Raw genomic sequence first — 24085 nt, forward strand, 5'->3', positions numbered from 1 at the left:
AGTTCAAGTGTCCCCAAAATTCTTCGACAACGTCTAGCATTTCCCCAACTCTGTTGGGGTTGGCTTCCAGTCTAACCAAATGCAGCTAAGGACCAGTGTGCTACAAGGAGCCCCCGTGAATTTGAAGACCTCAACCCGGGCAACCCGATACTCCTTAATAGTAGTGGTTATAAAACTTTCTGGCTTCCGACTACCCGTAACGACTGCCTAAAATATTGAAATGACAGCCGGGACCCAAAAATTAACGAGCACGTAAATGTCGGTTCGGATCTCTACGATTGGTGGTGCCGGATTGCCATTCCATCGGGCTTATGAAAGCACACCAGTATGCGTGCAAATGCTCGTGCTATCCTGATAATCTCTTCTTCTTCCGAGTCTTTTCCCAACTATGTTGGAGTCGGCGTAGCAGATAATCTGTCTGACGTTATAGTTATGTACGATTTAATTTTATAATAGTAGTTAACTGTTTTTTATATTCCGTGGCAGCCCTATACATACAGACTACTGCCTTCTATGACGCAATGAACAACCCACTTGGTGAGTTCTGAATGTTTCTGATAGCCTTTTATATCGCCATTGTCTTTGTGAGCACGCATTAATATCTTTATATGGCAATGAGAACTGTTTCTTTGCAATGTAGTTATTTTTTTCGAGAGAGATATGAAGAGATGAAGCGTGACTTAGTATAAAGTATGATATGGTGGTCTGAAAATTCTTGGCTAAGATCCTTTGAAATATTTTTATATGCAAAAATGTTTATTCATCAAAATATGAATTTTCATTGGGTCCATTTCTTTGGTTGAGTTTGGACTGCTCTGCACGTGGTCTTGGGTTCGATTCCCCGTTGGGGTCAAAATCGATTTTGTAAGTTTTTAGAAGCTTTCTTCCAAGTTCTCCCAAAATGTGGGTAAAAGCCTAAAAGCTAATGTTCCATAAGTGGTTATTAATGTCAAATATTGATGATATTTAAAGATAATTGGCGATACTTAACAAGCACATTACGTACAGTAATTTACTTTTAAAAGTTCCATCTGATTAGATCGTCGTAATAGTGGGTAGTCATAGAAAAGATACGATCAAACTTCGATTTGCTGTCTAGAATAAAATCTATAATTAGCTGACTTGAAAATAAAGGCAAGGTTACGCATAGGCGTAATTTTAGGAGCAAATTATCATGTCGGGGCTGCGGGATCGTTCGCGCGAGTTACCGCGGCCCTGGTACATAAAGGGCTTAAGAAGGAACATGGTGGGTTTTAGTCAGTAAGAGTCTGACATTCCCTCATGCTGCACCCACAGCGGGAGGGGTCATCAGATGATTTACCATTACAAAAAAGAAGCTACTGTCGTTATGATATAGGTGGTCTCCCCATCCATGAACCAACCGTGCCGAGCGTTGCTTAACCTATGATCGGTCAACCTGGGGGGCTATTACTTAGCCACAAGCCACCTTAGTTCATAAGCCCCCTATTATATTTCAAAAAAACCTTTCACTTTTCGCACATATTAATCCGTTGACGTGCACAAAACATGCGTACGCGCACCGGATCTTATATCAATCATTGTATGCCCTACTTCCTTATATATCATTACTTGGAACTGGCCATATTACTACCAACTTATTTATACACCCCTTAAAAGCGCCCCTTCACTCTTACTACTAAGAAATAAAGTTGAAAATCGCAGAACAAAATTTGAATATAACTGCATCATTCTTTTGTTTTACACTGGACTTTACCAACTTAAGTTTGCCTTTCACAATTTTTGCAGTAGACCTTAAGTTCTAAGACATAAGATTGCTTTTTCAATGGGATAATATTAACAGTGGTGTGTTTTAAAGTTGTTTTCTAGAAGGCAGTGTCCCTCTGCAAGGTCAGATAGTATATTGGGTCCGGCTGTCGACCATGGATAGAGGAATGCGGGGTGAAAGGCGAGCTGATGCTGGGAGGGGAGGAAATGTAAAGATAATATCAGCCGGAAGCTTATTGAGATTGATCTATTCTGTTTGTAAATCATAGGTTTTAGTTTTATGTGTTTTATTTGGTAGTTTGTCTAGCTCGGAGCCTTAAATAGCAAAGAAATTATATGATGTATGATCCTTGCTAAAAATAACTGTGTTTGTCTGTCTGTTTGTCGCTTTAACGCCAGAAGGAACACAGATAGTCTAGCTAAAAAGAACAAGCTACCTTTTACCCGGTTGAGGGAAATGGCTCTGCCGAGACATGGGTGTAACCGCGGAGAAAAACTAGGAAAATGAATTTACCATTATAAAAATAAGCGTAGAAGAAAAGTATACAACTTTTTCAAAAATTCTGATATGTTTGACTAGAATTTACCTAAAAACGCTATCCGCAATCGCTTATGGATAGTGTCCTCACCCGTAATAGAGCAAGCAAATGGCCTAACATAGCTCAACCAATGAACTGACTGAATAAAGAAGTATCATTTGATATTGTCATTGCGAAAGCAACTTTATGGTCTCTTCAAAAATGTTTAATTCTTACCATTTATTAATTTGTACGCAGTTCTCTGTGATTTTAGCCGGGTCCCAAGGGAACAACCTACTAACAGTGTCCAGATAAAAAGTAACCTTTCATATATAATGTCAATCTGTTGTATAAAAGCGAGATACAACACAAATGTTTCTTCTGGTATACTCGCGCCATAGTGTACATGTTTTTTGTTCGCGAACAATTTTGGTGGAATCTAGTGAAAAGCTGTATTACTGTCAAGCTCCATCAAAATCCTTTCAGTAGCGTTTGTGTTAAAAAAAATAATAAGAGTCAGCTGTTGGTTTTATCAGGGTCCCGGGGAACTTCTTTCCTTATAGAGATAAAATACAGCCTGTGTTAGGTACTCGGGAAGAGTGTAGCTTTCCGACAGTGAAATAATTTTTCTAATCGGTTCAGTAATTTCGGAGTCTTAAGGGTACAAACATTTTTCATGGAACTTTTGAACTTTTTTTCCATTTAACCTGACCCAGTCACAAACAATAGATGCTAGACTTCATAATGTAATTTGTTAACTAGTTTTATAACCTGAGATGTGAAACTGAGAACAATATCCAAGTGTTATCTGAAGAACAGTTAATTGGGATGTTAAGATATTAGTTAAGTGATAGCTAGTTTAATACTTTTTGCTTTTATACTTTTTTTTACTGGCTGTTTCACTCGTGTGTCGTGAAAACTTCTATTCCCGTAATGTGATGAAATGTAGCCTATCTATGTCATAGGTGGTAGTATTTCTTCCTAACAGTGAACTATTTTTCAAATCGATTCAGTAGTGTTAAGAGGCTTTAGGTGACAAAAAAAGGGCTGAAAATATAGTTCAACTTTGATTTTCTACAGATACATAATGGACAATCATTCTAGCCGCACAGGCCAACGATCAAAGGAAAATCAAAGCTTGACGCGGTCGCACTTATGATGGGAGACCATATATTATTATGTCATGACAAACGACGAGTTATTTTTTGGTCAAAAGTGGCATAAAGTTATGTCTTTCTATCTCTGATAAGTTATACAGATACATAGATAAGTTATAGAAACCATGACTGAGTCAATGAACTAAACTAAACTACCTTTCAATAAATGTGAGCGAAGTCGCAGACTAAAACTTAGCATCGCAATTATACACGACATTTTATCTAGATCATTCCATCTAATTAATTTCTTAGTAATTATATCTTTTGTATGTCATGTTCACTGTCTTTTAGAAATAATAATGATATGCTGGTGCAATAATCGTGTGTTAGCTATTGAAGTAGTGAGTTCGATGTCTGGGTTGTGCAAAGTCACTTTGTGTGTTTGTTACCTTGCAGAGTAGGTACATGGTTGCCTAATTAGCAACATTTAATTAGTCTAAGACAAAGTCAAAAACAAAAAAAAACGGCTAATAGGCTAGTTTCCTAAAAAATAATAATTAGTCCGTCTAGTAGATTGTCCAAAATTAAGCGATACGTATTTTTTCTTTTTTAAATTGGATCAGAACTTGTTAAGATATAGCGTGTTAAAGTTGAGTGTGACGTCACAAGTTGCTACAATTTTCAGGACACTGTGACGTAAAAGGCCCCCACTCCTAATTTTTGAAGTGTATTATCTTTGTCATTTTATGTTTAATTAAAAAAAGAAAAAATACGTATCCAATATTTTTTGTTTATCTAAAAAGCGGACTAAATATTATTTCATTATTTCGACCCTGGACACTACCCTATTGTGAGTAGGTCTCGCGGGCGAAGGAATCCGGGCTATTGTCTGTCAAAAACTAAAGTTTATTATAAGGCAGGGCTCAAATTTTAATATGTACCGGCTCAGATCAAAGAAATAGGGTACAGATACCTATTAATAAAGTTTTTAGTTTTCCTATCTCTTTAATAAATACCCATCCTCACATACTCTTTCGGAATCATACAATGGTCTAATACCGACATTCAAAATCTGCAACGCACTATTAACACTTCATTCACTAAACACAGAAAACACCACCCCAAATCATGCACACAACGCCTCACACTACCAAGACAAGAAGGAGGAAGAGGATTGATAGACATACACAACCTACACAACAAACAAATATCGACACTCAGAACATATTTCCACAACAAATCTGAACACTCACCACTACACAGACACATCACGAACACCGACATACAACTAACACCACTCAACCTACACGACCGAAATACACAAACTAACGAAACAATAACAAACACACAACAAAAAATAGCAGCATGGTCCACCAAAGCCTTACACGGAAGACACCTAGCCTTCCTGTGCCAGCCACACGTCGATAAACTTAAGTCGAACGAATGGCTCAGGAGAGGCGACTTGTTCCCGGAGACTGAAGGGTTCATGCTCGCAATACAAGACCAGATTATAGCCACTAGAAACTACAGAAAGTATATAATTAAAGACCAAACTCAGCCAACTGATTTATGCAGACACTGCAACACGGTGTCTGAAACGATACAGCACATTACAGGAGCATGCAAATCGCTAGCACAAACCGACTATAAACACCGGCACGACCAGGTTGCAGCAATCATACACCAACACCTAGCTTACAGACACAAACTCATAGATAAAATAGTACCATATTATAAATACAAACCTGAGACAATTTTAGAAGGCAGAAATCATAAAATCTACTGGGACCGCACAATAATAACAGATAAAACTATTCATTTCAATAGACCGGACATAACAGTACACGATAAAACTACTAAAACAGTTTACTTAATAGACATTGCAATACCCAATTCACACAACATCCAAACCACTATTTCGGAGAAACTAAGTAAATATCAGGATCTCGCGATTGAAATTAAAACGCAATGGAAAGCGCAAACCGTTCACATTGTCCCCATAGTTTTATCATCTACCGGTATCATACCCAAATCCCTTATACAAAGTCTCAACACACTACACATGCCTGCCCATACACTACACATGCTTCAAAAAGCCACCATACTCAACACTTGCAGAATCACAAGAAAATTCCTGACATCTTCCACATTATCATCTACATTCTCTATCTAATCATCCCCTTGCAAGCTTGGCTCCGGCCCGCCTGCAAGGTTTTAAACTCTCCTTAAAGAGAAGAAAACTAAATAACTTAACAAAATAATAATAATAAGCTCATGTCCCTGTTGCCCTCTTGTTGCTTTTCAGTGACTGATTCCCGGGGGCCCAGTAAGTGAGTTGGCGAGTCTCCACCTGCCATTTTAACATGTATCTAATACATTGTCATCGGCAGGTGCCATAGTTCCCGTAGTTTCCCCATTCCTAGTCCATTAGCATCCCATCACAATAGCCCAAGTAGTTTTCATCCATAGTTAGCAATAGTTTAGCACAGAACCGGGGATTGTCCTTGGGTACATTTCTATAGTGTATACAGGGATAATCGTCGGTTTTGTGTCACCATTTCATTAAAGTTGTCTCAAAAGGGCTTCAGCGTGTTGGCTTCGGCCCCACGTTCGCCTCCCAAAAATCCGGGACTCTGTAATCCCGAGGTCAGAAAGAGACATACAATTATAATAATAATCATTTATTTCGGACAACTAAAAGATCCATAAATTGTTAGTAAAACAAGTTTAATATGTGTCAGTTTTTCTATGTGTGTTTTCAGTTTTTTTTTTTCATAGCAGGAATAAGTTGGTGATTAATACAACCATGCCTCGCAGGTCCTGCTTATGATCTCTCTCCTGTGGTGTCGGATTGCCGTCCCATGGCGCTATGAGAGTGATGGAATAGTAAGTGCACCTGTGTCTGCGCAAATGCTCGTGCACTATGTATAATATGTCCTGCGCAGCTAGGGCTGCCATCTCGAATTTCGCCAAACCTGGACCAACATTAAAAAAACCCGGACATTTATCGTAAATCGCATTTTTTCCCCGAACGAGTACGATTTTGTTTAAACAAAATAATACCTATTTTGTAATCCATTTACTATTAACATATACTTAAATTCAATGAGGTACTTTCTTACATGAAAAGTGTCCGGGTTTTCCCCGGACGCTACTAGAAAACCCGCCCGGACGTCCCCCGGACGGGGTCAAAACGAGGACAAATCCGGGGAAACCCGGACGGATGGCAGCCCTATGCGCAGCTGACTGATCTCTTTATAGAGCAGCTGCCATGGCTGACAATCGGTCTAGACGCCGTTATAAGTCAACTTTACTGAATATAATATAAATTATCGAGAACTCGATATTTAGATGATGAGAAACATGCAACACCGCACTAATTATGACCACATACTAACTTCAAGCTGTAATATTGATTGATTTAAGTAAAAACTTCGTTGCTTAAAACTTTTTGCTGCTACTAGGCTTTCAGGTATAAAAACTTTTCACTATTAAGGCAATGTAGCAAGATTGTTTGCTATATCTATCATCGTTTCTAAGTGATCGTCATCTGTCTAGCCTTTTACCAACTATGTTGGGGTCGGCTTCCAGTCTAATCGGATGCAGCTGAGTACCAGTGTGCTACATGGAGTGACTGCCTATCTGACTTCTTCAACCCAGTTACCCGGGCAATGCAATACCCTTTTGGGTAAATGGTTGTCAGACTTTCTGGCTTCTGACTACCCGTAACGACTGCTTAAGATATTAAATAACAACCGGGACCTACAATTTAACGTGCCCTCCGAAACGCAGTTATTGTTCAAGACGTACTTAGAAAGTACATACAAACTTGGTACTTCCTGACATGGAATCGAACCCACACACTCGTACCTGAGAGGTTGGTTCTTTCCACTATTTTTCCACCACGACTTTTTGTGGATTATTAATTAAATACGCGAATTATCCAAATTCTTTGGTTTCCTTACGGGAGCCGCATAAAGTGTGTATTTAAGACTCATTGCTAACATCCGAGGCAGTCTCGTATTTATCAGAATCTAAGTTCACGAGAGACTCACGCTCACTTCTTTACAGGGTGGTTCATTTTTGTTAAGTTAATTTTCTGTCTTTGTGAACAACGTCATACTTTTTATCAGCTAAAAATTAGTCATACTGGTCGTAAGCATGATTGCCGTGCAGGGGGCATTCGGTTCATTCTTGATTTCACGCAAAATTAATTTGTGGGTTTTTAGAAACAAAAAGCAGCCTAGAGTATCGAAGTTGTTGGTGTTAGACTCTCCTATCTTGGGCGAAGGGGGCGTCCCGTATATTACTCAGTAGCAATTCCACGTCAGAGGCCGTCAGGCAGATTTGAGAAAACTCTGACACCACAGGGCTTGTTAGGTGATAGGCTCTCTTTATAAGAAGAACCAGATCATACTGTAAAGCCAAAAAACCTTTATAAAACATCTTGTATATCGAAACTAGAACTAACAGCTTAACAAAAGGTTACGTAAACCAACCGGTTTTAGGTTTAAGTATAGTGTTACGTACCGAGAGTTGAGACCTATAAGTGGATTATATTTCGTTAGTTAAACTCGTTCTTAGTTCATAGACCTTCGATCATTTGGGATTTTAGGTCTCGAAGTTTCCTAAGACTTACCTAGGAAAAAAAATATTCTATAATAGGGACATGGGCACAGAAAAAACCGGCCAAGTGCGAGTCGGACTCGCGCACGAATGGTTCCATACCATTATTTACAAAACGGACAAAAAAAACCACGTTTGTTTTATGGGAGCCCCCAAAAAAAATATTTAATTCTAGTTTTCAGTATTTATTGTTATAGCGGCAACAAAAATACATCATCTGTGAAAATTTCAGCTCTCTATTACGGTTCATGAGATACAGCCTGGTGACAGACGGACGGACGGACGGACAGAGGAGCAAAAACAATAGGGTCCCGTTTTACCCTTTACCCTTTGGGTACGGAACCCTAAAAGGCGACTTTGTTTTATGCTATGTAGTGAAATGGGAACTCTTAAGTAACAGACATGGCATTGACCTAAAATACATAAGAACCCTTTTGTCTTCTCTGTAGTCCGTTCAAAATAGCATGGGGTCTGTATCGAAATTGGTTCAAGCCATCTATGGTCATCAAGACCACAGACAATCAAACGATCTAACAAGACTTTCAATTTCATTATTTTAAATTGTTACATGTATTGAGAGATTGATTAATCTATTACAAAATCGATTGTAACTCTGCTATAGTTTATCATTGTCGAATTGAATGATACAGTTAATACTTATTGTCTATTGCATTGGAATTCAATTGTTTTATTTATGCTTATTATTAGTTCTGTGGTAAGGTTACCGTCTCTCCGTGTGTCTGGCTGTTAACCTTTATATAAAAGGACTAGCTTTCGCCCGCGGTTTCACCCACGTCCCGTAGCCGAAATCTTCTCCCGGGTCTAAGTTATCTCCCCTCTAATTTTCAGCCAAATCGGTCAAGCCGTTTTCATGTTATGCCGTGACAACGGAAAGCGGGTTTCATTTTTATTTATATAGAAGATTATTTATATAGGAGTACCGAAGTTTCAAGGGAATCTACTGTTCTTTTTACTGTACTAAGAAGGGTCAGACTGTAAGTCGCGGTGTTCTAGTTGTCAAATACGAGTTTGCGGGTTCGAAAGAAGCACCAATTGTAACTTTTAGAAGTCATATTATGTACCTACTTTCTAAGTGTATATGTGACACCAATGACTAGGTAAAGATGAATGAAAACATCTTCAGGAAACCTAGACTTTAAAGTCTGACATTTCCAATCCGCCTCTCGCGCACGTGGTGATTAACGCTCATTTCTTATCTGTTTTAGAACAGGCCTGTGCTCTGCAGCGGGACAATAAAAAGACTCGTGAAGGCCATTTACAAATAACAGGCTCAAAAATTAAGGCGTTAGACTCTTTTGACTATTGTCCAGACAAACATAGGCCATTTTAAGATTGCTTCAGGTTATACATACATTTCATTGGTTGATAGTACGGTGGACTGCACATCAGTGGTAACTGTCATGCACCTTAACTCAATAGTAATAAGTACGATTTTCCTATAGAACTGTTACCACTGACCTGAAGTTGACTGTACATTGTAAGAGACCATGGTGGGTATTTCGTAAGTAATTATGCTTAGATTATAACTTTGTGTGTACAAGGACTTGTTATCATGTTAGAGGTTATGTAGAGCTCGTGGGTAAGCAATAGCGGCACGGGTTGAAAGATCTTGAAGTTAAGCAACGCTTGTGTGGATGGGTGTCCATCATGACAAAGGTTCCTGCGCGTTTTGGAAGGCAAGTTTGAGGGTCCGGGCTGCCATTTGAGTCTTTGAGGGCCAGAAAGTCTGAAAACCAGTCTTACCCAAGGGTAGCGGGTTGCAAAGGTAACTGGGAGGAGGTCAGATAGGCGGTCACTACATGTGGCGTTTCGTACTTAGCTGCAATCGTTTTATTATTCTGCATTATATTTGTTTCAGGAAAGTTAGAGTTCAGCCGACCAGAATACCATAGGAATTCTTCACACAAAAAATACTAGACAAATATCACCACACGACATTATTAGTATACTTATCTTTCTCAAACTATGACTTCTCAAGCACATAGCCTGATATTAACCTAACAGAATTGACGCTAAGAGCGACTAACATACACCTACAAACGACAATCAAAAATCTACCTTATTTACTTTAGTTTAAAGTCCAAATTCCTTTATTAGAATCGCTCTCTGTTCTAGCAGTGAGATATAGACTTTAAGAATATGGTGTAAAGGTATATATTTAATTGATATTTGTGAGTGGGTCAGTAGTAATGATTGCGAGAGTCGTAAGATAGTTGATATATACAAAGCTTGTTCGTCCGACTGTTGGGGTGACTTTAGTTTATAGGGGAAAAGTCAGGATAAAAGTATTTGAGAGGATCTTAGGATCGCCTGTAGTTGCATGCAAAAGATATGGATGACTTGCTTGAAAAAAGATTTGAAATGAGACGAGCGTGAGTGAATTATAGTAATGAAGGTTTTCTACGAAGAATGGATGAAGCTTTGTAAAGTTAAAGAATATGTTTTAACGTTCTTATCTCAGGTCTTATTGTCAAGTTCTATAGGCTCTACTTTTTCACTCTATTTAGGTTTACTAGCTTTCCTAATCGGTTTCAGCCTCGTCGTGAGGGAACTACTTCGATCTCTGCAATAAAAAGTAGCCTATAGTCTTCCTCGATAAATAAGCCATCAAACACTGTAAGATTTCAATTTGATTTGATTTCATTCAGTAGTTACCCAGTAGTGCGCGCTTAGGTTTACAAACCAACTTTATAATATCATTAGTAACTATAGACCAAGGAACATTAACAATATACGTTGTTTATGGTCACTCTATGCCAAGAATCACGAGCCACGCCGAAGTTTCGCACGCCACAACACTATTACAATTTAAACAGATAAAAGTTGACATTTTTACACGATTCCACATAATTAAACAAAGCACAATGAATTATTACATACCTCCATAATTTCATGGTTAAGTGTAAGAAGGTCGGATTACGTTTTAACTTTATCTATGGGTCATGAGTATTCGACCTCTTTATTGAGTGCGTTCTTTATTTGAAATAAAATTGAATATTTAGGGTTCCGTACCCAAAGGGTAAAACTCCTAAAGGGTTCCTCTGTCCGTCTGTCACCAGGCTGTATCTTATGAACCGTGATAGTTACAGAGTTGAAATTTTCACAGATGATGTATTTCCGTTGCCGCTGTAACAACAAATACTGAAAACTAGAATTTAATAAATATTTGCGGGGGCTCCCATACAACAAACGTGTTTTTTTGCTCATTTTCTAAATAATGGTACGGAACCATGCGTGCGCGATTTCGACTCGCACTTGGCCGGTTTTTTTTTGAAATGGTATGTTTTTAATGCGTTTGCGAAATTATATTGTTAGTGTTTTTTTGAAGCAGTTTAGATGAGATTTTTTGATAGTTTTTTGATAAAGAACATTAAGAATTGTTGTAATAGAACCTAGAATTAGTCTAGATTCTAGATGGATGATTAAATATTTAAATAGAACATCTTTTGTACGTTAAAATCTACACAGATATAAAACTGTTTTGAACCTACTTATTTGAAATCTATATTTTGAAATAGGTACTTACTACTTTTTCTGTGGAAATGTCTAGACTTTGATTTCAATGTTGAAATACAGCTAATGAAATATCTATTAATATAACTATTATTGTAGTTTGATAAATTTTTCACTGTTTTTTGTTAGAATAGACTGCGCAAGATTCTTTCATCAGCATCACACTAATTTTCTTTACAACGAGCCGCCACCTGCGGTATCACCCGCTTTTCAGAGAAACTACTTCCTCCATGAAAAGAGTTCGAAAGAGTTATCGCGGCCCTGGTACATAAAGGGCTACAGAAGGAACATGGTGGGTTTTAGTCAGTAAGAGTCTGACACTCTCTCGCGCTGCACCCACAGCGGGAGAGGTCATCTGATGATTTCCCGTCAAAAAATTGGCTACCTAACACTGAAAGATTTATTCAAATCTTAATTCGAAAAAAAATTAATAACTTATTATAACGTTAACTAGCTGGTGCCCGCGACTTCGTCTGCGCAGGTTTAGTATTTCGAACAATATGTTTACAAATTGTAGCCTATGTGTTATTCTGATGTATAAGCTATATTATTGTAACAAACATCCATACATCCATACATACAAACTTTCGCGTTTATAATATTAGTAGGATAAAGATTACGTACATAAGTAAATAGCCAATTGACGTACATTTTGGACCAATTGTCAATAAAGCTATTCTCGTTTCATTTATTATAATGGAAGTTCCGTGTAGCCAACTTTATAAATAAAATAATGTAGCAACACTATAAACGCCTATGAATCACGGGCCTTTCCCAACCGGGCACCAAACCCGGTTCTTTAGCTTCCGCATTGAGTTAAACCCATTTTGAGGTCTAAATAACTTCTTGGTAACAATCCTTACTAATTTTATAAATGGGAAGTTTACTCTGTCTGTCTATCTCGTGCTTTTATGCCAAAACTTCTGGACTGATTTAAAGGTAGGTACGAAGTTGTCTAGCGTAGACTGAGAAGGATAGGCTATTTTTTTTCTCTGGTTCAGGAACTTACCTTTGGGAAACGGTTGAAACCAGCGCATATCTATTATATGTTCATTTTGAAACAAAGTCCATAAACGTGTCTTTCTGTGTCTTTGTGATAAATTCGAAAACTACTGCGGGCATTGATGCTGTCTTTACCCAAAGATAGATTCATTAGTAAGCTTTATCATAGCATACTGCGAATTTATCAAAAAATCATGATCATCCACGAAAATGCTCACCAGGATAAAAATTAAAAAAACTCAAACTCAAAACATTTATTTAAATTAGGCTGATAAATCAGCACTTTTCGAACATCAAAAACAAAAGACATCCCCCAAAACGCCCATCCTTCACCACTTCCTATGTGTTTTTGCTGGGAAGAAGTGGCGCAACAAACTCCCCAGCAACACATGTCTGTCTCCTTTCTCAAGCTTAAAATATCTGTGTACAGTAAGTAAAGATTATTTACTTTACTATGAATAACCCAGTCACCCTGAACTGATAGTTTAAGTTAAGTACAATGTCACGGCATTTTTTTGTTGGAAAAACTACGCGAAAGAATGTTATAAAATGCAGTAGCTTTTAGTCGCACATAGATAACATACCCGACTCTTAATTTTTGTTGAAAAAACACCAAATTTTAATTTTACTAGAAAAGTTACCGAAAGCATATCTTTAAGTACCAACTTCTATGCTAATATAATAAAGAGAAAATATTATTTTTACACGCTTTTTATTAGCTTCACCTGTATGTTTGTATGTTTGTAGGTTTGTATGTTTGTATGTTTGTTTGTAACCGACTTCTTTGGGCGCGATTTTGACCCACTTTAAACGGCCAGATTTCGTTCAAACTTTGTAGATTTATTGAGGACCGATGACAATACACTAATTTGATAAAATTATTCCATTTTAACCGACTTCCCAAAAAGGAGGAGGTTACACATACACATCGATTACACCGAGGTTTATAGACCGATTTACGTGATTCTTTTTTTGTTCGACTTGGAATAGCTGCCAGTTGGTCCCATATTCATCAGGTCAGGATCTGATGATGGAAACCCTGAGAAATCGAGGGCAACCTTCAAAACTTGTAGGCATACATAGGGTAAAGACTTAACACTTAGGTGTACGCCTAAAAGCACTATTCAACTGTGAAGATTTGGAGCTGACCTGATGATGGAGACCAGAGAGGGTCGAGGGAACTCGGCAACTGAATATGTAAACTACCTCGTGTTTGGGCTTAAATTATTTGTATTGACAAGACCTTTGCAACAGTGAAGGTTTGGAGCTGACCTGATGATGAAGATCAGAGAAAATGGAGGGAACTCGACAACTGAATATGTAAACTACCTCGTGTTTGGGCTTAAATTATTCGTATTGACAAGACCTATGCAACAGTGAAGGTTTGGAGCTGACCTGATGATGGAGACCAGAGAAAGTCAAGGGAACTCGACAACTGAATATGTAAAATACCTCGTTTGGACTTATATTCTTTGTATTGATGAGAACTTCCCACTTGTATGGATAGTGACAGCTACTCGTATCACTGAAAAGCTTTAAATAAATAACCTTTTTACAAAAAAATTAAACCGACTTCCCAAAACACTAAAAAGCAAAAAAAAATCTAATTTTAGGTGCATCGGCCTAGAAGTCGGTGGCAAAATTAACTTAGTAACATCCATTAGACACCGACTTCTAGGCTTTTCAATTTGCAAAATATGATTTTTGTTAATTTATATAATTTTCATCTATAGTCGATAAGGTAAGAAAATTAATTAAAATTTTCTAGATTTTTTCTCTACAGTCGATAAGGCAGGACTCGATGTCAATTTTTATTTCCAATAATTATCTTTAGCCGTTTTCTCTAATATTGACAAATTTTTGTATACTAAAGAGAATTTTAATTCTACAAAACAAATAATAGTTTTAAAACAAACTAAAAAGTAGAAAATAAATAATAGTTTCAAAAAACTAAAAAACACGCTTTTTATAAAATAACGAACTAAAAAATAGGAAATAAATTTTAATGAATTTAAATTAAGAAAACAGTGTTAAAAATTTCAATGAATATAAATTAATAATAGTGTGAATACAAAAAAAAATATTTAAAAAAAGCGTGGGGTGCTTTTTAAGATAGTTATTATCGAAATGAAAATCACTGTAGGTACTCATATCTGTCAATAAAATATTTATAACTATTGACACCATGCACCCCACGCTTTTTTTTTAATATTTTTTTTGTATTCACACTATTATTAATTTATATTCATTGAAATTTTTAACACTGTTTTCTTAATTTAAATTCATTAAAATTTATTTCCTATTTTTTAGTTCGTTTTTCTATAAAAAGCGTGTTTTTTAGTTTTTTGAAACTATTATTTTGTATGTTTGTATCCAGAACGCTTCGAAAGTACTGAACCGATTTGAAAAATTCTTTTATGTTGAAAGGCTACACTCTTCCCGAGTAACATATAGGCCATAGGCTATAGTATAGTTCCCATTAGACGCGGGTGAAACGACTTGTTATTAATAACTATAACATTATTTCTACGATATTTCTACGCACTATGCTAGCATTGCTAGCTCTCAATCCATCCTAAGATTGTCTGGAAGAGATCGCTCTTAGCGATAAGACCGCCCATTATGTCACCTACTTTAACTAGTTTAAGATCAAAATTGTAAAATTGGTGTACCTAATAAAGAATATCTATCTATCTATCTAGCTCCAAATCTAGGCATACAACTGAGCCTATAATGTTAGACAGGTACAACATCTAGCTACCGATAATGACACGTTTCCTTCGACTACACAACTAGGACCAACAAGACACTTGTATGGTACAACACAGGTAATATTTAGAAGGCTTAAAAAGGTCGTTACGGGTAATCAGAAGCCAGTAAGTCTGACACCAGTCTAACCAAGGGGTATTGGGTTGCCCGGGTAACTGGGTTGAGAAGGTCGGATAGGCAGTCGCTTCTTGTAAAACACTGGTACTCAGCTGAATCCGGTTAGACTGGAAGCCGACCCCAACATAGTTGGGAAAAAGCAAATGAAAGCCTGTTTTCACAGTCATCAAAAAGTTACAGAGAAAAATCGTGGGTTGAAATTGGAAAAGAAAGCAATGATGTGTAATAATCTTTTTTTAATTTTATTTAAATAAACATATATAGCGTTGTTACTTTAAATTTAACTTTCTCGAAGCAGCCCGGAGCCTGGAAGATAATTGATACACCCGTGCATCGAAGAGCACTTAAATGTCGGTCCTGTGCCTGATCTCTCTCCGGTGGTGTCGGATTGCCGTCCCATCGGGCTATGAGATTGAAGGAATAGTGAGTGCACCTGTGTCTGCGTAAATGCTTGTGCACTATGTCCTGCGCAGTTGGCTAATCTTCTCCTTACATGAGAACAGCCGTCGTAGCCGATAATCGGCTAGGAGGACATCATTTTATGATACAGCAAGGACATACATATTTTGTACTTCTGTGATACATTTTATCGTAAGAATAGAACTCATATTACCAGCTCCGGGCTATATACTACAGTTCATACAATTTGTGTTAGTCATGGTATTTCTTGTTTCACTATAAAGTCAAATAGTAGCGTAATAACATTATTATTTGACTTTATATACTTGCTAATAATATCATAGGGCCAGGCCACAACAGTGCGTTGCGGCGTCGCATCGCAAAAATCAACGACTCATATCATATTAATCGCATAGCTGTGCAATGTTGTTTTTGCGATGCGACGCCGCAACGCACTGTTGTGGCCTGGCCCATAAAGTTGAAGAGCTTGTTTGAATGTGCTAATCTCAGGAACTACTGGCCCTATTTGAAGTATTATTTCGGTGTTAAATATCGAACTTATAATAAAAAAATATGTATGTTTTTAATTCAAACAAAGGAGAGAGGCTACAGGCTTGTTTTTATCCGGCTGCGTGATGTATTTTCAATGGGACACAGATAAAACCGCTGGAAGCTGGTCCTTTCAATATTTATAATCTAATTATTTAGTTTTTTTTTTCTAACTTTTAGAAAGTTCGCACCAGTTGCAATTCGAAGAAAAGTAGTAAATTAAAAGATCTGTATTCAATTATGATTTGATCGATAGATCGGTATTGCACTTGTTGGAGTTCCGTAAGCAAATTTTAAAGCTTTTTACTCGTCAGTGTCAGACTCAAACTAAAACCCACCATGTTCCTTCTGGAGCCCACTGTGTACCAGGGCCGAGGTACAGTAGCTGGCATATAACTTAGCAAGGCTTTGGGTCCTTTAATAAGTGTTAGCTTGCACATAGTGCAATAAATGATACAAAAAAGTGGTCCCTGTTATTGCTTGTGCATTATTCTGTGGATATTGACATCATTTATGTCTGCTTGAAAAAAAATAGGACCTGTTTTCATCTCACGATTCTTGCCAACTTCGGTCCTAAGACGCTCATTGCTAAAGGTCGTTTAACAATGACATGAAAATAATATTTTTTATTTAATATACAGAACCCTTTCGTAATTTGTTGAGCTCACTTTTTTTTAGATTAAGTATTCGAATATTAATTTTATTATAACATGACAGCTACTTATATCATTGCTCTAGATTTAGCTCGAGATTTGAAAGGCATAATAGTTTTTGAAAGCTATTTTTTTTGTCTATTTTTGAGCCTATAAAGAAAAAAGAGTAAAAATATTATTTATCATTAGCTTTTAAAACTAACTTAATAAATTATGTCTTGAAATAGGTGCTCAATTTCTTAAGAAAATACAAATATATGTATACTATACTAGCTGTGCCCCGAGTTCCACCCGCATTCCTAGGTAACTTCTTCCCGACTGATGGATAAAGTTTCTTTGTCAAGTAACCCTCAAAATATAGTAGGTAATTTTCCCAACTATGTTGGGGTCGGCTTCCAGTCTAACCGGATTTAGCTGAGTACCAGCGCTTTACAAGCAGCGACTGCCCTATCTAACCTCCTCAACTCAGTTACCTGGGCAACCCAATACCCCTAGGTAACACTATTTGTTAGACTTAACGGCTACAGAAAACCTACTCAACAATTACTAAAAGTATAGGTAAATGAACAAAAAAAAACTATTAAACAATGTAACGAAGACCAAATTAACCAAATCACTTATTTATATAACATCAAGACGAAAGTAATTATTCCAAAAATTTTGTAGAATGCAAAAAATATGTAGGCCGTATGTACGAATTGCCTTGACCAGCTTACATTAAAACATATCACGTGTTGTCTATGGATAGTATGAATGCAAAATGTCGGACGATGAGTCACTTTAAGTGGTCAATAGTTGTTTTATGCGGTTTCACCCGGGTCTGAGGTACCTACTGTCTGTAGCAGGATTAAATGTGGCTTATCCCTACTAATATTATAAATGCGAAAGTAACTCTGTCTGTTTGTTACGCTTTCAAGTCTAAACCACTGAACTGATTTTAATAAAATTCGGTACAGAGATCGAGTTGACCTTGAGAAAGAACATGGGATAGTTTTTATCCCGGACCTTTGAAGAGTTCTCTTGGAAATGCGATATAACCTGGGTGCAGGAAGTAGTTCCCTCAAGACGCAAGCAGAATCACGGGGAGTTGCTAGTAGTATGTATCTATACTAATATTATAAAGCTGAAGAGTTTGTTTGTTTGTTTGTTTGAACGCGCTCATCTCAGGAACTACTGGTCCGATTTGAAAATTTCTTTCAGTGTTAGATAGCCCATTTATCGAGGAAGGCTATAGGCTACAGGCTACTTTTTATCCCGGTATGGGAAGTAGTTCCCACGGGATGCGGGTGAAACCGCTGGCAGAAGCTAGTTTGAAATAACCCAGGTTTTAGTAAATGGTGTTAAGTTTTACGAAATATCTATTTCCTTCGCGAATGTTGATCTATTAATCTGTAGCCAGGAAGTTAAAGCAGGCTATTTTAAATTTTCATGAACATTCTGCATTAGAAATGAAACTTGTATACCATAAAAAAGATATATTACTCAGTCTATTAACGCAAAAGTATGAAGTCGAAGACTTTTTAGTTCAATGCGCTACCGATTTCGTGTAAATTTTTTGATTGATCGATTTGCGAAAAATTCTTGATCTCATTACCTATATTATTTGTATTATATGTTTTTGGTTAAAAAAAGGAAGACTCCTTTTTACATTTCATGAAGAGAGAAAATCTACATCGTATTCATATACTACGACATATTTCTGCAGATTACAATAATACAATTTATAAGAAGCTTACTTCAAAATTCAATATCCAATCGCAACCCACGGATGGTTCGCTTATTGCAATCTGTAGTATCTCTATGTATGAGATCATATGATTAGCATATTTTATTGGCTCGGCTGTGACGCTCTCAAGATGCGTACAAATTATACTGTTATTTCTTACTATAGGGAAGTAAACACCGTATTATGAAGAAGATGTTGGTATGGTAATTATAGGGCGTTAGTTTGTTTGAAAATAGATTGTCTCGTGGTGGTTTGGATTAAATAACGTTGCGTTGGACAAATCATTAATGGAAAACTTCATTTGATCTTTGACATTAAGTCCTGATGATAAAACCGCTGTTAATTCAGTCTACTGATTTATACCTGTAAAAAAAATAGTAAAGGTGGTAAAACCTCGTTTGAACCTATTTATTAAATATATTTTTTAATCGTTTTGATTTCAATGACAAGGAAAATGCTATCTTATGTTTTCCACTAGTGGTTTCACAAGCGAAGGAACGAATCCTCGCAAAAGGCTAAAAAGTAGCCTACATTTATTCTGATATAAGTAAAGCTAAATTGTCTGCTGCTAAGTTACATCAAAATCCATTCACAACTTTTAGATCCAAAGAGTAACACACTTAACACTTATAATATTAGTAGAACACGCTACCTGGTCCTTTTTACCCAATACGAGTCAAAGGACCAAAACTACGCGAAACCGAAGCAATGGTAAATAAAGGTACATAGTTAAATACATTAAAACAACCGGTTTTAGCCTAGCATTACAGGATATTAGCCAACCGAGAGAGAGGAAACTGTGGTTCCGTGAACTTTACCTTAGATATGTATTTACTGTATGTATGTATGTACTTATTACAACTCTACTACATTTGGGCAAGTATTTGACTAAAGATCAACAATTTTAATTATGCAATTTTGACTAAAATTAAATGCAGCAAATATCATCTGCCTAGCCTTTTCTCAACTATGTTAGAGTCGACTTCCAATAATGCAAATAAGTACCAGGGTTTTACATGGAACGACTGCCTATCTGAACTCTTCAACCCGATATCCCATAGTAAAACTGTTGTCAGACTTTCTGGTGTTCTGACTACCCGTAACGACTGCTAACGATGTTCAAATGACAGTCGGGACACACCAATTTAACGTGCCTTCTGGAACACGGAAGAACTCATTATGATAAGATGGTGACCTATCTTTGAACCAACGGCGCTAACCATAGCTACATTTCAAAAATGTGTATAGCCCTATTTTAGTACATATTCAAACAAGCAGTTTTGCAGTAGTTTTTGTATGCCATATTTCTACATAGCAACCCAATTTTAAGAGAAAATGATGTTAATTAATGTTCATGGCAACGTATGAAAGAATAGATGCATACTTAGTTAGTTGAAGATATATATGTACACGAAGAGCATAAATCATACGTCTATATTCTTTTTCGAGTCTTTCCCATCTCACAAATATTACAAATGTGAAACTTTGTGATAAGAAGTGGATGTTTGTCACTTAAATATAAAAACCACTGAACTGAACGGATCTATAAGAAACTTTTTAGTAGCATAGGTTGAACATCATAATTTCACATACGCTACTTTTTATCTGGGTGCGAGAAGTAGTGCCTTAAAGATGCGAGTGAAACCGAGGAAAAGCTAGTTTTTTTTCATGAGATTTAAAACTTTTGGAGAAATTTCAGAAAAGTCTATCTAAGACTAAGAAGTTTTTGTTTAAATAACATGAATTATTTATAGATATATACGTTGCAATTCTAAATTAATTTGTAAATTGCGTGTCTCACAGGTGCAATCTACAAGAGCAATCTATCATAATGATATTTATATATGTATGCATATTATAATTAATATTAACAAATTATACTTCAATATCAAATGTCGTCTAAAAGTTCACCTACATTCTATTGCAAATATGGATCTACATATTACAACGTAATATAATGTAGGTAGATTGAAAATAAATGAAATGTAATATCAAGCTCATATAAAAAAAAAGTAAAACATTTGTCTATTATTAAAATCGGAATTCCAATTTTAAAAATATTCAAATTAATTCGAATGCACTGTCAAAGTCATGTCGTTCCAATTTTAAAAAGTTGTCGGCCATTTCCTCGGTACGAATCTATCAGTCAAAAATGTATAGCGCTTCCTATACACCCTACCCGCCCTTGAATACCGACCACTTACTTTTTTTACGTACACAGCTCAAGCAACTGGTAATGGTATAAAAACGTGCCGCGACCAATTCAGAGCAGTCAGTAGCCTTCGAGCAGTCTAATACAGAAGTGCACGATGAGAGTTCTGGTGGGTCCAACTTACAAACTCTTTCGTGCTTTTTAATTTTAATTCTAGTGCTGTGGTTCAGTGTCTGTGATTAGTGATGTGATCGTGTTATCGATGTTTTAATCGGTTTTGTTTTGGCAGATTGTCGCCGCCGTCCTCGCCTGCGCCGCAGCCGCGCCCTCCGGCCTGCTGGCAGCACCCTACGGCCATGGCCTCGTCGGCCACGCTGGGCTCGCAGTGGGCCACGCTGGGCTCGCAGTGGCCCACGCGGCTCCCTACGCGGTGGCTCACGCCGCCCCGTTGGCCGTGGCCCACGCCCCGGTAGCCGTCGCCCACGGCCCCGCTCTCCCCACCATCTCCCCCGGAGACATCGCCGGTGCTGCCATCGACGCTCACGTTGAAGCCTCCGACCACGTCCGCGCCGCCGCCGACGCCGCCCGCGAATACCACGACCAGGCTTCCGAGCTCCATGGCCAGGCTATCAACGCCGCTGAGGACCACTCTTGGCAAGCCGTTGATGCCGTGAAGACCGCTGAGGCTCAGTTGGACGGTGCCGCCGCTGGCGTCGCCCCCGTGCTGGCTAAGCAGTTGGCTGGTCATGGACACGCTGGTCTGGTTGCCGCGGCTCCCGTTGCCTACGGTGCTCACGGTTACGCCGGTCACGGTGTGGGTATTGCCCCCGCTGTTGCCTACGGTGGTAGCCACTCCGTGTCCAGCTCCTCGCTGTCCCAGACCCACCCCGCCCCCGTGGTGCACGCTCCCCTGGCCGTCGCCCACGCCGCCCCCCTCGCGGTCGCCCACGCCGCCCCCGTCGCCTACGCTCATGGACTCCACGGACACGCATGGTAAACTGTGATAAACTTTAGATACCAAAAAAATAATACTCAATGTTTTGGATTTTGTAAATAAATTATATATTAAAAAAAAAAGTATACAGGCTAAACAGAGGCGAGGATGTGTGAATAAATGAAATAGTAATTTTATTATTTTGTTTCCTTTACATAATAATTGCTTCCTACATCTCAGCAACACATAATTTACAACACGCGAATGGTTTCGAACAATAAAATCGTTGAGCACGGATCGATAGTTACATCGATAATTTAAAACAAATATTCGATAATCGCTGCTATTATTCGTTTCGAAATGTCAAGTTCAGATTTTAAATCGTCGGCCTTAGCACGATAAAGCTCAATGTCTCGATTTATTAGTGTTTTTAATGCATAATATCGATAGCTTGACATAGTTTGGCACAACACTAATAAATTAAAGTAGGTATATGTAATAAAATACTTTTGTAATAAAACATGAAAGACAATGACTTCCTGACAGCTAAAGTCAATAATAACTATTCGATACTTTTTATAGTTACCACGCCTTAATTTAAACTCGTATTAAGTTTTTTACTATAACTTATTCATCTAGAATCACTCAAGGTTATTTACACAGATATTTTGGACTTCCGCTTCTATATTTTGGCGTGTTAAATTAATTATTTACGTTCTAAAGAATTTAGTTTTTTATTAGAAATAAAAATGGAGTAAGGAAAAAGGATACTCGAAGGTCAATATTTCTAATGTAACTCGTACAAACTCAAGGTCGAAACATTCATAATGCAAGCTTAAAAATTTCTGAATTCTAGGTCAACTTTATATTAAGTAGGTATCTAGTTTGTAATGACACAATGTGAATAAGCAATGCGGTCTTTGTTTTAATATTTCTAGAACAATAGAATATTTGAAAGGCTTTGAGAATATTACGTGTTTATTCTTCAATAAAACAATTTATTTGACATAAAAAACCAGCATGAAAGTATCATACAGTAAATTGCTATCTGACCTCCCCAACCCAGTTACCCGGGCAACCCAATACCCCTTGGTTAGACTGGTTGTCAGACTTTCTGGCTTCAGACTACCCGTAACAACTGCCAAAGAAGTTCAATGACAACCGTGGCCCAGAAATATTACTGTACATGGCCAAATGATCACCCATCCATACTTAACCTTATGATCGATTTACCTGTGTGGCTGTTAATTAGCCACGAGCCACCATTTTTACTGCTCGAAACATTACAAATAATAGCAAACAAGTGAGAAATGAGTCAATACAAAATGAGTTCACTTCTCACAACAATTACTGAGTTATGAAACTCGAAGTGAGCCAACTAAATAGTTATAAATTAAACTAAATGGCAAATGCTGGTCGCTTGAGACGTGTGCAGAGTAACTTGTGTAATGGAAGTTTAGATTTTATTGTGTACTAGCTGTTTCTCCCGGTTTTACTCGTATCTCAAGAGGACTAGTACCGGTACCCCTCGTCAAAAGTAGCCAAGTACTTCCAGACTCCCAGATTATCTATGTAGGTACAAAACTTCACTGAAATGGGTTTTAATTTTGTTATTTCAGACATGGTTACTTTTATATTTATAATATAAGCAAGGACTAGTTTTGAACCTCGTAAGAAACTAGTAGAACGATAAATAGTAAGCAATGCGTAACACAATAAAAGTGTTACAGATATAATCTTCTTCCTTTATTTCTTTCCTATTTCTAACTAGCCTCCGCCAGCGGTTTTACCTGAGTCCCGTGGGAATACTCCCGGTTCCCGGATAAAAATCATTTCTACTCGATAAATCTGCTATTTAACTTTAACTGTTTTTTTTTTCAAATCGATCCCGTAGTTCTGAAAGAAGCGCGTCCAAAAATTTTAGTAGAGTAAGATATTTGGCTGCAACTTATCGCGACGATAATATGTCTTGTTGCCACATCGCAACAAATAAAAAAAAACATTATGAACATAAAAACAAAAAGGTCCCACCCAAATATGTTCTAACACAATCTGATCACGTCTTTACCTAACATTCTAGTCTAGTCTGCGAGTCTACCTCACTATATTCTAGATATTATTGTAGCCGCCATTTTGAATTGTTACGCCAACAATCAAACTGGAATTATGGTAGGTCCACACGATACAGATTTTAAGTTTGTACAAATATCTAAGGATATCTTGGACACCAATGACTGTGTTTCGGAGGGCACGTTAAACTGTA

At 37.4% G+C, this 24085-nt stretch overlaps 2 protein-coding genes across 2 annotated transcripts in view; one reads left to right on the top strand and one right to left on the bottom strand.

Moving 5' to 3' along the window:
- LOC110369629 (WD repeat-containing protein 7) overlaps nt 1-24085 on the bottom strand; it is a 116891-nt gene that overhangs the window by 24060 nt on the left and 68746 nt on the right. The window lies entirely within an intron of this gene.
- On the top strand, nt 20911-22019 carry LOC110369632 (cuticle protein LPCP-23). Its single transcript, XM_021325141.3, has 2 exons — nt 20911-21057; nt 21178-22019. The coding sequence occupies exons 1-2, from the start codon at nt 21046-21048 to the stop codon at nt 21883-21885; spliced, it is 720 nt and encodes a 239-aa protein (XP_021180816.1). The 5' UTR covers nt 20911-21045; the 3' UTR covers nt 21886-22019.

Source organism: Helicoverpa armigera, chromosome 27, assembly GCF_030705265.1.
Source record: "Helicoverpa armigera isolate CAAS_96S chromosome 27, ASM3070526v1, whole genome shotgun sequence".
NCBI classification, from domain to species: Eukaryota; Metazoa; Arthropoda; class Insecta; order Lepidoptera; family Noctuidae; genus Helicoverpa; species Helicoverpa armigera.